The sequence below is a fragment of the Podarcis bocagei genome (genome assembly GCF_964188305.1).
Source record: "Podarcis bocagei genome assembly, chromosome: 2".
NCBI classification, from domain to species: Eukaryota; Metazoa; Chordata; class Lepidosauria; order Squamata; family Lacertidae; genus Podarcis; species Podarcis bocagei.
This window is the reverse complement of record NC_138126.1, coordinates 54,808,478-54,824,168: the sequence shown is the minus strand read 5'-3', so window position 1 is coordinate 54,824,168 and position 15,691 is coordinate 54,808,478. Positions and strand designations below refer to the sequence as shown.

Genomic DNA, 15,691 nt, shown 5'->3' with positions numbered 1-15,691 from the left:
TGTATCATATTTGTGTTTATCTGTGGATGCATCTGAGTATATGAGAAAGTGTGGGTAGGTGCCTACCACTCGTATATTGCCCCTGGAAGGTCAACCATAAGGAAATGGGGTCCTCAGGCTGAGAAAGTTCCCTACCCTGGATTAAAGGGTAGTCTGCTCCCTTAGACATTTTAGTAGTGGGTTTAAGAAAGACCTTTGAATTCCCAATGAATAGGTTTCAAAATGATCAAAGCAGATATTTTGGGAGACATGGAGGGCATGGGGAAGTTGGGGAATGCCCTGTTGCACAAGCAGAAGTCCTTGTGCAAGGCCTCCTCTGATGGAACTTGTTAGATGGATCCTGCCCTAGACTAACAACAAGACTTAACTTACCTATAGTTCCAAAAAACTGCTAAATAGTCATGTGTCATTATTTAATGAAATCTAAGTATTGTATCAGGGATATTATATTACCGGTAACATCTGCTAGAAATATAGGCCTGGTGCGAGGCTCCTTCCATGTCTCCCTGTGCTTCCAAGGTAGCTCTTCCCAATTTTAGATGATCTCCCAGCTGAGTCCACAGTCCACCAATATTATTATCTCAGTTGCAAATCTGAAATTTCTTCTGCCTTACTGCAGTTAGGCTTGAGGAAAAGCCTTCCATTTGTTCAGAAGGCTTTTTTGAAGCCTAATTGTTGCAGGAGTGGGCAAGATCTTCCTGATGATTGCTGCTGGTTTAACTTTCTCTCCAACTGCATTCTTCAGTAACCATTCTTCAATAACCATTATGTTTATGTGTGCACATATATGTGTAGTTGTGGTAAGTATGTGTGTATTCTGCCCCAATAGTTTGCATAGTCCCCAAATGAGCTCAAAAAATCTGGAGACCCCTGGTTATTGTCTAATTCTGTCATGTCTGTCATCCTTTGGTATATGCTTATTATACATTTTACAATGGAGTATTGGGCTAGAAGAAAAAGTAACATACTCCCTAATAGTCATTTCCGCAGTTTAGTAATATAGTATATGTGTACAAATCACACTGTCTAGTGGAAATACATAGTTTTACCTCTCAAGAGAGGCAATTTATCCAGTATTTCTGGATCTCCAAGAATGCTTCATTGCTGAGACTTTCCTTGTCACATCCCTTTTATTTATCTCTGTGATATATTAATATGCAACTGCTATCCCATCCCATAGACACCTGTCAACTGGCTTCAATATTTCTCTGTGCCAGATTCAGCATTTCTCTGTGTATATTTGGTGAATTTTTTAAAAGCAGTCATTTGTACCTAGCAGCAGCTTTCTCCAGACAGAAACTTTAAAAGTGAACAGTTGGTACTGTAACTTTAACATTACATGAAAACATTCAGTACAGAGGAAAAGAAATGAAAATATATTTCTTAGTTTATTAATTGATTTAAGGAGAAAATGCATTTTTTTAAAGAACCTTAGCCTAAGCCACCTTTGCCCTAATCCCACCTGTGATGCTGTGCACACAGAACCCTGCTTCTGCATGTGTATTCCCAGCAGGATGAAAAACTGTGTGCATAAGTGGCACATGTGGTTCACAGCTGGGGCTATACATGCAGTACTCTCTTATAAAAGGTTAAAATTCCCATTTCCAGCTCTTCAGGAAGGCCTGTAGAAGCCTGAATTCATTCCTTCATTTTTCCTGCTGACCTGCTGGTTTCACATTTTATGGAGAACATGATAGAAATGTATCCTCCCCCCACTTTTTGGCACACTGCAGCACTCTTGCACTCCATATTATGAGCATGGAATGTGGAAATTGCAGTTTGGCGAATCTAGTGGAAATGTATAGAAACACTATAAAAGAAAAATGAATAGTACCTTACATGCAAATTTAAAATAACCATTGTTTTCAAAATAATCATGCTGCTCTGCATTAGAGGAATTTATTATTTTATTTTACTCTAAAATTAGTCACTTTGTTTAGCAAATATTTATTAGCTTCAGGTGGGGAAATAACAGCAAGTAGATTTGTAATTGCAATTGGGACATGTAGGGTTGTTTATAAACATTGCCAGTCTAACGCTTGTAACATTTATACAAATGTTGGAAAGATTGTTCTCCAAAATTAATTTTGCATATACATTTTGGAGAACATTCTTTCCAACATCAGTACCGTTCCCTGACTGAAAGGCCTGTGTGCGCACATCAAAACTGTACATATCTGCACCTTGCCATATCCATTCATTTCAGTGGAGGGAATGGATACTTACCTGAAAATGAATACACGTGCAGATCCATTTCCTCCCTTAAATTAAATAGGTTTCTGAGAGGGTGAACATTCTATATACACAGCATTCTGTGGTGAGATCGCTGGTTTGGGGGGTGATTATAACTGAATTTTATTTTATTTGCAGGAAATGCCGGCTACTCTGAATGTCTCTAGTTCTTTGATATTGGAATTCCAAGGATTAATTTCATCAGGATTTTTAAATTATAATTTCATCTTCCAAATTTTAAAATCAGAATGCAAATCTATATTCTGGTTATAATATTAGCAACTATGGACTCATTGATTTAAGCAGTCTGCTTTGTCAGAAGTACATATTGGATTTTTACAGTGTAATGGATTGTACTAGATAGTCTTCAGTTCCCATTCCAGATCTCCTATTTTATTATTTTATAATATGATACACATTGCTAACGAATAGCATATTTTAAACATACTAATTAAACTAATACACTAAGAGATACTAAGATACTAAGTTTGGGGATGGGAAAATGCAAGGCTGCACTGCACCTTGAAATTCCCCAGGTGTAGACGAGAGACGTGAGTGTTAACACTCAAAGAGGAACTATTGGCAGCTGCCCATGTCCTCCAAGAGAAAAATTCCTTGAGCACCAGGGGGTGACGTTAGTTTCTTCAAAGATGAGAAAGGCCACGGGGCCTGTCTTCTTTCTCCCATGAGTATATTGAAAGTGCAGAAGATTCTGCCAATGTAGAGCCACTAGCAGTATCTATTTCTCCTGGGAATAAAGGGGTTTGAACTAGAAGTCCCATGACAGCACCTTGGGACTTCCTGTTCATGAGACCTGTGATCCTGCTAGAAATAGACATTTGCAATGTCACTAAGCTGGCAGACACTAGAGCAGCAATAGAGGCTTTCCCCATCTTTGGAGGAACCATTGTCTGCCGCCACCACCCCACCATACGTTTTCTCCCATTGGAAACGGGGTAGCAGGCCGGAATGGTAGAAGTGCAAACGTAGGGGTAGGGCTGTGTCTGTCTTGACTGCTCTTTTTATTTGTGTGAGCAGATCAGACAAGCCTGCCAAGTGTTCAGTGTCAACTTTAGAACATGCCCCAGAAACCTTTGCAGCACAGTATAAGTAAGTTTCTATATCAAGCAGGTCTATGTCAAAAGTATTTCCTGACAGAAGAACACAGAATCCAAAACACTGGGTTAGATAATTTCAAATTATTGCTTTAGGCTTTGCAGTATAAAAACAATTACTATTGCTCCAAAGTGTTTATGACTTTCTATTATTACTGCAACAGAGGAGGCCTTGGTGGTAAATGATAAACTTGGTTGTAAATTTTTGTTCAGGAAGCTCATTCATGCATATAAATACATCATAAAAATTTGCATTAAACTTTATTTAAACATGCTCATAACGTGTTTTTTTGGCCCTTTTTATTTAAATACCCCTTTGTCTTGTGTTCTGTCTGTGCGTACTGATTGTTTACTGTCTGTTTTTGTTTGTTTGTTACAATTTTTATCACATAGGCAAAATGCAGGATGGGAATATGGAGAACAACCAGAATAAAGGTAACCTTCTTTTATATTAAGGAGGATTTTAAACATCTACTTGAATTTAGTTCTGCAAGTATAGTATCAGGAATATCACGCCCGCAAAAAAAAAAAAAGACCTCAAAAGCAAACTTTTTAATTTTTTTATTCCTATGACAAAAACAACACTGTAAACAGTCGAGCCTTTTTCTTGCCTCCTTTAAGCCTTCATGTTGGAATAACCAACCATGGGACGCTGATAGATTCCAACAACTTGGAGCTGTCATATCCATCTTACCAGAAGGCTTCCGTCAACTGCATCATCACGAAAGCTTCATGGAGCTATGCTCACACAACCTCTCTTTTCTAGTGCTGCTTCTGCTGTTTCACTTCTGCACTCTTCTCCTTAGCGATATTCTGTGGTTATTACTGTGAAATGCTCACATAGGGAGCACTGTCTGTGCCATCTTGAAGGTATTCTGTGCCAGTGCTAATATCAAGTTGTGCATAAAGAAGGATTTGCAACTTGCGGCTTAGAGAATATTAGTGTATTGGACTTTTAACCAAGTTAGGCTGAAATCCTGCAGTGCTGTGTGTGAATGCAGGGAAGCATGCACCCAGACAGAGGTTGTAGTCACTGCATAGCTAAAGAGCAATACACTTTTCAGATGGACATCAGGTTGCATCTGTGTAAAAGTGGTTGCAGAAGAAACTTCAAAAGCACTGCCAGGGCACATGTGGTTCTTCACCACAATAGACACATAACCCTTGTAAGATTTCAGCTAGTTGTCAAGAAGTGTGTTTCATCTTTTTAAAATAACAACAAATAATATTTATTTCCTGTGCAAATTATTTAAGTGTATATTCCCTGTGTAAATTAAAAATTAGAATTCTCAAAAGGTCTTTTCTTTACTGAATAATATCGTATCTATTTTTCCAATATAACATTTGCCGTCTACATTTGTCTAACAGCAGTTTCTTGACATGTTTTTCTTTGCAGAATGAATATAACTGGTATAGAACAGTTGAACACATTTGTTTTCCTAAACTACGTAAGATAGATGAATAACGAAGAAGATAAAGCCCATAAAAATAATTTTTTTAGTTCCTCTTAGGAATTTCAAAATACAGAAATAACACATACAGTCCTACTTGGTGCTAAGCTAAATTGATTATGTCTAACTATTCTTGATAGATCTTCTAAACAGTGTACACCATAATATACTATGAGTAGTGGAAAATTTCTCCTGAGCAACACCATTAAATTTATGTAAGGCCATAGTTGTGCTTTTGCACATCTCCCTTCAGTTTCAGCTGGGATTGCACAGGGGAAGTTTGTAATATATTGTGCCCTATAGCATTTTTATTATTGCACCAACTTTAATAAGCAGTGTGAGACAGACACACAGGGATGATGAAGAAATTATAGTGCAACTTACAGCTACCAGCTTTCCTAACCATTTGAACACTTGCCTTTGCTTTTCCTCATATTTCTTCATGTTTTCAGTTTTAATTATACAAAAAATGATTGTTTTTTTGTTGCTACTTCAAATGCAATTGTAATTGCATATATTTCTGAGAGTGGTTTAGAGCATTAAAAGACTTTGAGTAGGTTCTCAGTTGTGGTAGTTAACATGTTCTGTGTATAGCTGGTATTTTAATACTTGATGTTTATCTAAATTTACAAGGTGGCAAGAGGCTTTGCTTCCTTTTAACTAAAAGAGAAAATCTTCACACTGATCTTCAGTGTCTAGCTGGAGTGCTCCTACGAATAACTATGGAAAGATGTTGGGCTATAACATCTTCCAGTGCTCTCCCTCTTCAAAGTTTAGTTCTTCATAATGTTAGGTAAGCGTCACCCTCCGAAAAGATTTCAGCAAAATTTACCCACCCCCCTGGAAGTGGCAGAAAGATAACCGCCTCTTCCATAGCGTCTCTGTGTTTCTCTGAGTGTGTGAGAGAAGAGGTTTTCAAAATTGGTAGGAAGGTCTCAGCACAATATCTTTTAATAGGCATTTTTTCTCCTTAATATCACTCTCGGGGGAAATGGCTTTAAAGATGGCTGGATGGCTGAAGCAAGGGGAAGAATTTGGTTTCTTGCACTCATTCTGTAGGGATGCGGTGGTATACACATTTCTGCATGCAGTTCTGCCGTCGTGTCTAGGCTGACTCCTGGGCTAAGTAAACTGAATATAAAATCAGTATCTTAAATCTATTCAAGAACTTTTGTTCCAAGATTTACCTTGGACAAACTCTACCACCTCGGAACATGTGCAAGTGTAAAAAATGGTACATGGAGAAGGAGTAAAGCACCCTTTCCCCCTTCATTTCTCTGCTCAAAATTGCACTTCCAAAGGCTGCTTTCCTCTTTAAAGAAATGGAGGGAACCTCTTAGGGCTTGGATAAATGTGTGATGTCCAGTTGTGTCCCCTTGCAAAATGAAGGCTAACAGAAAGGAAAGGTACATGTTTCTCTCTACACGATTTATTTAAAGTTCTCTGCAGGAAGATAGGAGAAGGTTTTTTTCTTTTTCATATACTGAATTCTTTGTAAAAACATACTGCAGTTGTGAGACTTTTGACTTCTTCGAGCGTTAGAAAATTAAAATGAAGGTGGAACCTTGAATCTGTGTGCACTACCACCACCACCCTCTCTAGCTCTGACCTTGCCCCATTCAGTAGCAAGGTATGCTGTGAACTTGTAAGTCTGTTTGCTTCAACACACATACACATACCTGATGGTTTCATCCCTTATACAGTGGTACCTCAGGTTACATACGCTTCAGGTTACATACGCTTCAGGTTACACACACCGCTAACCCAGAAATATTACCTCGGGTTAAGAACTTTGCTTCAGGATGAGAACAGAAATTGTGCTCCGGCAGCACAGCAGCAGCGGGAGGCCCCATTTGCTAAAGTGGTGCTTCAGGTTAAGAACAGTTTCAGGTTAAGAATGGACCTCTGGAACGAATTAAGTACTTAACCCAAGGTACCACTGTACTGATCACTGCACTCTGCAGGTGAGGGCCTCCTGTAGATATCATCTTACCAGGAGGTCTGTTCCACTCAATATAGGAATCCAGCATACTGGTATTCTCTTTTTGGCATCTATGGAATTGCCACTTACCTGGAAATCCTGGGGAAGCCATGGTTTGCAGTCATGGCATGACTGCTACCCAGCCCAGAACCATTGTACTTCCATGGTCATTGTGGGAACACCTGTTGTGGGAATAACACTCAACCCAAGGTCAACCCAGCCCTCTCGTCAGCCAGCAGGTGAACTGGTTGACGCCAGAGTCACACCCACTTCCTTTGCCAAAACCTACTTACATCTGTAATCAGTAAGAAGTGTGGCCTACTTCATCCCAACTACCGGTGTCATGTGTATTCCTCATTGGTCTGCCTCTGGCTGGGTTGCATGTTTCTATGCCTGGGCACACAAAGACTTTCCTCTTTCAACAAACCTTTTAAGTAGAGCTCTTTCCTAGTCTGCAGCTTTTTCAAATTGTTTTTAGATGTTTAAATTGTTTTGTTGCTTATGTCTTTGCAGCCCTGGACTCCTTTGGGAGAAAAGATGGGATACAAATTTTTATTATTAATAGTAATAATAATAATAATAATAATAATACAAGCGTTCTCGATAATAGTGTAGCGTTCTCTATTATGGGGAGGCTTGTTAGTAGGGATGAAAGGATCTGCCAAGTTCTTTCAGTTCTCATCTTTATAATCTTAAATTCAGTTTTCCACATTTCTGCAGCAAGTGAATTTTACAAACAACAGATCATCATGAAAAGCCTTCAGTTTTTTGTGCATTTTTCCCTAATTAACACAATTTGTACACAGTTTTGACTAATGTACACATTTTTGCAAGCAGTCTCTCCTAATATAATGCCCTTTTCTATGTTTTTTTCATGAATGTATTCATTCACTCCCAATATATGTGTTTTTATAAGCATTATTTGGTGGGAGAAATGTATCACAAAATTCAGATAGGTGCAAATTTTGAAGGATGGCTGTGTTTCAGTTCTCATATTGTTTTGGAAAGCGTGAGCTTGATAAATTATGCTTTAAATGCAAACTGAATCAAATTCTTCTCCCATCCCTACTTGTAAAGCATGCTGCAAACAGACTTAGAAGTAATCGTCAGACCTTGCCTCTGAATAAAGAAGGTGGAGTAGGTGACGCTGGCATCCAGAGGCAATTTAATTATATAATTCTGAGGAGGCTTCTGATGTAAAAAAAAAGTTAGATAGTTAATTATATAGGTCATAAATCTATCATTCATATCCTGGTCTCAGGATATAGTGTGAGTGCACATGAAACCACTTTTTGCTAAAGTAAAACAGGTCTGAGTCTGGTAAGTACTTTGGAAGGGGGATAACCCCATGTAGGCCACTTTGGGTCAAACAGCAGAATAATAGTGTGATATAAATGCAAGAAAAAACCTTTTTTAAACTTAAAAGTGAAAAACTGCTATAAAACCAACAGACTTTCATTCTAGAGAAGGGGAGGCAGAAGCAGACCTTTGTGTATGTTTTCTAAAGTGCTTTGTAAATTGAAGACTGGAAAATGGTTAGACGCTTATAATCTTATCAAAATAACCCGGCATGTCAACTGTTCTAAGGAAAGCAGTGGTGCAGAAGCCAACACTGAAGGCCAAATATCTCATTTTATAAATTAAACATCTGAAATAACGCTACAGTTCTTAAATAATTTTCCTCCTTCTGCACTGTTAGCCAAACAGCAGGATGGTGCTGCTGCAATGGAGATGCAGCCACTGAAGAGTGCTGAAGGTGGAGATGGAGACGATAAAGACAAGAGGAAAGCGAACATGCATAAGAAAGAAAAATCTGTCCTCCAAGGGAAGCTGACTAAATTGGCTGTCCAGATAGGGAAAGCAGGTATGGTGTACATTTGATGGGGTAGCCTATTGTCATGAGGAATGTACTAGAGAGTTTAGACTAATTGCCAGCCAGATCTGCACACAATTTCCAAAAATGTACATGGAACTTGATTAGCACTCTATGATTTTGCACTCCACACTCAAGGCATTAAAAGCAATTGTAGTATTAAACACATTTCTTTGGAACCCAAACTGAGACTCCGTAGGTTCTGCTCATTCTCTGTAGTGATAAGAGTCCAGTGCAATTTCCCCAAGGTATAGCTGAGCTCAAGATCTCGAAATATCACATAGGACATTGCCTTACGCAGAGTCAGATAATTCTCATAAGTAGTTTTGATGGGCTGTATGTATGTGTGATTCTGGATCACGTCTCCGGGCTTCATAGTTAAGCTGCCAGACACGATAATGATTAAACTGAGATTTTAACACACAGAAATGTTGTAGCATGATGCCTTAAATAAAAATATTTTTTTCACAAGATTTCCACCACCCCACACACTTGCTATAGTAAAAGTTAACTTTTTTTGTCTGTTTCAGGTTTGGTGATGTCTGCAATCACTGTCATCATCTTAGTAATATACTTCACTGTTGAAAACTTCGTAGTCAGCAAGAAGCCATGGCTGCCTGAATGCACACCTATCTATGTTCAGTATTTTGTTAAGTTCTTCATAATTGGTGTTACTGTGCTTGTAGTTGCTGTTCCAGAAGGACTTCCACTTGCTGTTACTATTTCCCTCGCTTACTCTGTAAAGGTAAGCAACAGACTTGAAACCAAGATGAAAAGAAACAATCGTTTAGTGTAGTTATTTAATTTGGTCATAGATTACTTAAAAATTGATTTACTGTTTGGTAAGGTAAACAGGACTACATGTCAGTGTAATTTTAAAGGTTTTTCAGAATGCTAATGTCTTCAGATAAAAAGTGTAGCCAAAGAATAGAATAGAATAGAATAGAATAGAATAGAATAGAATAGAATAGAATAGAATAGAAAATAGAATAGAAAATAGAATAGAAAATAGAATAATGTTGACAATGTTCACAGTAGAATATATCTCTAGAGGAACTTCCCTCACTACTGTGGAACTAATAGTTCAAACAATAACATGGGTGGGCTTTACTTAGGGGGATCTCTTTAAAGAAGTGAATGAAGCAATGGACTTGGATAAAGAGACATGGATTCCCACTTAAACTGAAGCATCTCAGGTGCCATTGTGCCATAGTGTGAGCCATTTTGCAGTTATGGGGGGGAAACACTTATGCTAGAATAGCTCAATTTCCAGTAAGGTATATATACATAATTAAATTATTCTACAGTGGTAGGCTTTCAATATGCATGAATAATATAATCCAGTAAATAATGCAAATGCATTTGAATGGGAACCCAAACACCAAAGCAGAGTCTGAAATACAATTCACAATGAACTTAATTGCCTTAGGACAGCAGATCTCTGTACTGTGTGATGAGGGTTTCCTGTGCTAGTTTGTATGGAGTTATGTACGGGACTGGTCCTCATTGTGGTGAAATGTAATAGAGTTTACTGTCTCTCTTTTTCCTCAAAGAGGATTTTTTCAGGGTGTTGGTAGGCACCTATTGCTGTAACATAATTCCTGTTTTTCCACAAACAACTTCCACTTCTTCTTCTTCTTCTTCTTCTTCTTCTTCTTCTTCTTCTTCTTCTTCTTCTTCTTCTTCTTCTTCTATAAATTGAAATTACCACTTCCTCTCTTTATCCGCTCCCTTAACATGCTTGTTTATCACCTTGCATTACTTTAGCCTGGTAAAGCCATCAATTGCACATGGTAATATCTGTACCTATATTATAGTACCTATAACTGAGTGCTGAGTCATTGCATTAGAGGTTCATGTGCAATGCACATCTTCCTCCTCTCATCCTCAATTTGCTTACACAGGCCAAGGAACACTCAGGTGTGTACAGTATTTATCATTTGCTATTCAGCTTTGAGGTCTCTTAATATTCCCTTAAGTCTTTCCCCCAAGGATGCTTCTGAGTTTCCTTTCAAAGTTAGTGTTTTAGTGGTTCCCGCTTCCCTTTTCTTGGATTGTGGAGCGGCACCTATGAATGTTTTTTTTTGCCATTTTTCCTGGCTTGTATTTTCAGAATTTGTAAAGACTGCTGTCTATACTGATGCCTTCCTGCCATCACAATGCTTAATACCATTCTTAGTAGCTTTAATATTCTGGCTTTTTAATAGCAGTTCTGAAACACTGTATTAGTTTTGTTCTTAGATTATATAAACACAATCTCAACAACAATGACATATAGACAAACAGAAAAGGCTGGTAAAGGGAGGAAGGCAAGAGCTACCATAAACATGCATAATAGAATGTTTAGCTTAACATGTGTGTTTCTCTGAGTTCCATTCCTACCTTTCTCCTCCCCCCACCCTGAAAATGTTTCCATTACAAGTAAGGATCAGTGTTTGGGTGGAGAGCTCCACTGAAGTCTAAAACACCAGAACCTTTCCATTACAAGAAATGTAAATGCACTGGTGTAGACAACTGTATGCTGAAAAGCAAACAAAGAAAATAGAAATGACTGGGGTTTTTTTAATGTGCATGATCACTCATGCACACAGCTTACCTAAATGGAAAAGAATAATGGAAATGGAAGAAATGGAAAGTTCAGCAAGAGCAAACTGTACATGCACTGCTACCAAAAATAATTATAGAAATCCTTAATGTAAAATTGGAAGATAAGTAGAGTGGAACACAGGACAGAGCCATCTGTAGAATTACAAAATGGAATGAAAGAAATATGTCCACTCCTACTTTGGTTTAATGTTCTGTGTGGGTGGGTGAGTGTATCTTTCAAATGAATTTCAGTATTTTTGTACAGATGTTTGAAAACTGTGGCCAGATTATATTGTTCTTGTTCAGCTGATTGTCTCATGTGCCTAAAAAACACCAAAAAAACCCCCACCATTAAAATGTTGGCAGATATTAATTCACATTAATCCCTCATTTACAGGAATTTTGTAAAAATGCATTTTGTGTACCTGAAGTTTCTATGTTTTACAAGTGCAAATGGGATTTTGTGGAAAGATTAATCCATCTGCTCTACTTAAAAAATGCTTATGCATTTAATTAGCATAAGGGATTTTCAACTTATTTACCAAATAGGGTTTATTTTTTCTTCTTTTTCAGAAAATGATGAAAGATAACAATCTGGTCCGTCATTTGGATGCGTGTGAGACGATGGGTAATGCTACAGCCATCTGCTCTGATAAAACAGGGACGTTAACCACCAACCGGATGACAGTAGTACAAGCGTACATTGGAGATGCCCATTACAAAGAGATCCCTGACCCAGATTCCATTCCAGCCAAAATTCTGGATGTGCTGGTTAATGCAATTGCCATCAACAGCGCTTACACTTCAAAAGTTCTGGTAGGTAGGCTTTGATTTCAGACACTAAAAAGACATTTGGGGAATCTGTGTTGATACTTAGAATTCTCTTTCACTGTAATAAAAATGCTGTTGTGTGAAGGTTTGGCCAAAGTAAGAATAAATCTACATCTATATGTTGTGGTTTTAAAAGAAATGTTTAGAAAACTATTCTGTTTTGTAACTTACATGTGCCATGCCAAATTTTCACGAAGTTGATATTTTTAGGTAAGTGGTGGGTTTATAAGGAATGTCAAAAGGCCCCCAAAGTCTATTAACTTAGCTTTCACATTTTTTGTCCCTGTTGACAGCGCAGATCACTATTGCATAATTCAAGCAAGTCAAGGTTCATATAGTAATAAATAATGATAATAATGATGATGGGGATGACAGTTGCACAGTACTTTCCACTGTTCAAAGTGCTTCGCATGCACTACTTACTTGTAATCCTAGCAACTAAATCAGTATTATTATCCTTCTTATTGCAGATGAGGGGATTGAGGCTAAAGTAAAATGGCTTACTTTACGCTGGCTAGTAAATATGATCACACACACACACACACACACACACACACACACACAGTCTGTCTATCCAGACAAGCAAGATGCATTTTCACAGTTCAGAAACACATATCCAGCCAGGCAAAAAGCACTCAACAATGGCATGGAACGGGGCAGGTGAAAGGTGGGTGTGGCCTAATCAGAGTCCCAAGGGCTGTAAAGATACAGCTGCAGGGCTGCATCAGATCCCTACTCCTTGAACTAAATGAATAATGATCATGCTGTTTTTGTATTCCATTTTGCTTAAAGAGGAATCGGTTGGAACTATTTATTCGTTGTGTGGCTAGAAGAATAGTTTCAAGAAGAATCCGTAGTTGAGAGTTCTGTTTATTTATTTTGCCATATCATGTTTATTAATTTTACAATAATGCTTTCCATTACAATCTCTCCTCTTATATTATACATTTTGGCTTTTTAGGGCCATGACTTCCTTCAAACCTTCCTTGTGATTTTCTTTCTTTCATTTCAAATTTCTGCATTTTCACTACTTAACCATTGCTTTAAAATCAAAAACATCAGAACATCATATTTTCTTATTCTTCTCTGCAGTGATTTTTATACCTTTCCTTAAAAGCTTCTTGCAATCCTACCAACGTGTTTGATTGACTACAGTTGTCTTTCAAATAATTTACAAATTTAGTCCAGTCCTTGATGAACTTCTGGTCCCACTGTTCTCAGATTCTTCCCATCATTTTGGGCAGTTCCTCATACTCCATTAACTTCAGTTGCCATTCTTCCTTTGTCAGTAATTCCTCTTGTTTCCACTTCTGTGCTAGTAAAATTCTTGCTGCAGTTGTTGCATATAGGAAAAGCTTAGTATCTTGTCTGTTAATGTCTGTACCTACAATTCCCAGAAGAAAAGCTTCCGGTTTTTTAGTATATATATATTTCAACATTTTCTTAATTTCATTATATATCATATCCCAGAAGCAGTTCACTTTCTTACATTCCCATCACATATGATAAAAGGTACCTTCTTTTTCCTTACATTTCCAGCATTTATTATCTACCTTATAGAGTTTGGCTAGCTTCACCGGTGTAATATACCATCTATACATAATTTTCATCACATTTTCTCTTAAGGCATTACACGCTGTAAATTTTATTCCTTCTTTCCATAATTTCCCCCAATCTTCTAACTTTATATTATAGCCAAAATCTTTAGCCCAATGAATCATTACTGACTTTACCTCTTCATCTTTCAGATGCCATTCCAGCAATATTTTATACATTTTTGACAATGTTTTATATTTGTTATTCAATATTTCAATTTCAAATTTTGATTTGGTATTTCCAAATACATTTTTCTTCATATCATCCTTAAACATCTCCTTAATTTGGTAGTAGTGCAACCAATCATTAACAAATCCTTTCACCTCTTCGTATGGTTTTAATTTCCACTTATTGCCATCATTTTTGAGTAACATTTCATAGGTTACCCAATTTTTATTCATATTTATTTTCTCAACACTCATAGTTTCTAACAGTGATAACCACCAGGGTGGTTTCCTTTCTAATAGGTTTTTGTACCTATTCCATACTTCATAGAGAGACGTTCGGAATATGTGATTTCCAAATCCTTTATGTACCTTCATTGTATCATACCATAAGTACACATGCCACCCAAATCTGTTATCATGGCCTTCTAAATCTAATAAATCTGTTTTTTTCTAATAACATCCATTCCTTTAACCAACAGAGGCAGGCTGCTTCATAATACAGCTTCAAGTCTGGCAGGCAAAACCACCACTTTCTTTACAGTCTGTTACTAGTTTAAATTTAATTCTCAGTTTCTTCCCCTGCCAGATATATCTTGAAATTATCTTTTGCCAATCTTTAAATATACCTTCCCCCTTGATTATTGGAACTGATTGAAACAAAAACAACACCTTTGGTAGCACATTCCTTTTAATTACATATATCCTACCCAGGAGTGATAATTTCATTCATTCCCACACTTCCAAGTCTCTCCTTATTTTATTCCAAACCATTATATAGGTATCTTGAAATAAATTTATATTCTTTGAGGTTAACCAAATCCCCAAATATCTGAGAGTTCTGTTTAGCCCTTTCCTTACCCATTTCTCTACGAATGCCCCTCTGGCCATTTAAATAAAAACTCCAGCCAGATTTCAAGACCAAATTTCTGTGCGTATAAAAGGCCTATGGAAGAACTGGTGGGTTCAAGAGGGGGTAACAACGTTCTCCCCTACTAATGTCTTCTGTGAGTCTATATTTGCATTGAGTCAGGATTTGGGAAGTGACATTTGCATAAATAATATCCAGTTCTACCCTAAGAGTCACTGATAAGAATGGAGTGGGGAAAGCCTTTGTAGTATTAAAATTGCAGCCTGGACATTAAGAAAAGCTGTGGCACAAGGAACTACAATGTCATTGATAACTGTTCTTTATGTATGTGTTTTCAAGGACAAGAGAAGTGGCACGTATTTCTTGACAGACTAATAGTTTTGACTATATATGTACTTTTAAAAATAAAATTACTCTTCTGTTTTCTGAATCCTAAGAGCACTGTGAAACTTTGAAGGCATTATAGCTAGAAATGTCTATATTTTATTTTGTTTCTGCTTAATGTAGCTTTGACTTACTATTGGGCCTCTGGGAAGCCCATGTAATTCAATAAATTTTAGGCCTATTTATAATCTTACTACAGTAGTAGAGTTTCTTATAGCCTCCTGCTTTCTTTGTCCTGCAGACATATACATGTGAGCTGTAGACTATTTAGTGACTGATGTGTAACGTATCTATTGAAACATATCATGTTATTTCAAGGTGCCGGTGAAGACAATCAAAACATCTGAATAGCATCTCCTTTTGTCTACAGGTAGAGGTCAAATCACTATGATAAAAGGGGAAGAACAACCCAGTTTCCCACACGGCCTTTGCCTGTTTAGCTTGCTTTCTCTTCTGCACCTTTTCTTGGAAATTAACAAGCCAGTTTACAGTAACAAACAGACTTCCTTTTCCTCCCCTGCTCTGGGCATAGGAGGTGGTTGAGAAGGCAGGCTAAGCTTCAATATTACTTAAGCAGTCACAGTATGGCATACTGCAGCAACTGCAG

The 15,691-nt window shown here is 37.5% G+C and overlaps 1 protein-coding gene across 18 annotated transcripts in view; it reads left to right on the top strand.

Annotated features, from left to right (window-relative positions):
* ATP2B2 (ATPase plasma membrane Ca2+ transporting 2) overlaps positions 1-15,691 on the top strand; it is a 368,316-nt gene that overhangs the window by 292,419 nt on the left and 60,206 nt on the right. For 15 of the 18 annotated variants that reach the window (XM_081176143.1, XM_081176141.1, XM_081176156.1 and 12 more), the window contains 4 exons: positions 3,741-3,782; positions 8,479-8,643; positions 9,183-9,397; positions 11,812-12,054. In XM_081176143.1, coding sequence (XP_081032269.1) covers positions 3,741-3,782; positions 8,479-8,643; positions 9,183-9,397; positions 11,812-12,054 — 665 coding nt within the window. The remainder of the gene's footprint in view (positions 1-3,740; positions 3,783-8,478; positions 8,644-9,182; positions 9,398-11,811; positions 12,055-15,691) is intronic. The other 3 variants (XM_081176157.1, XM_081176145.1, XM_081176148.1) reach the window with 1 other exon arrangement.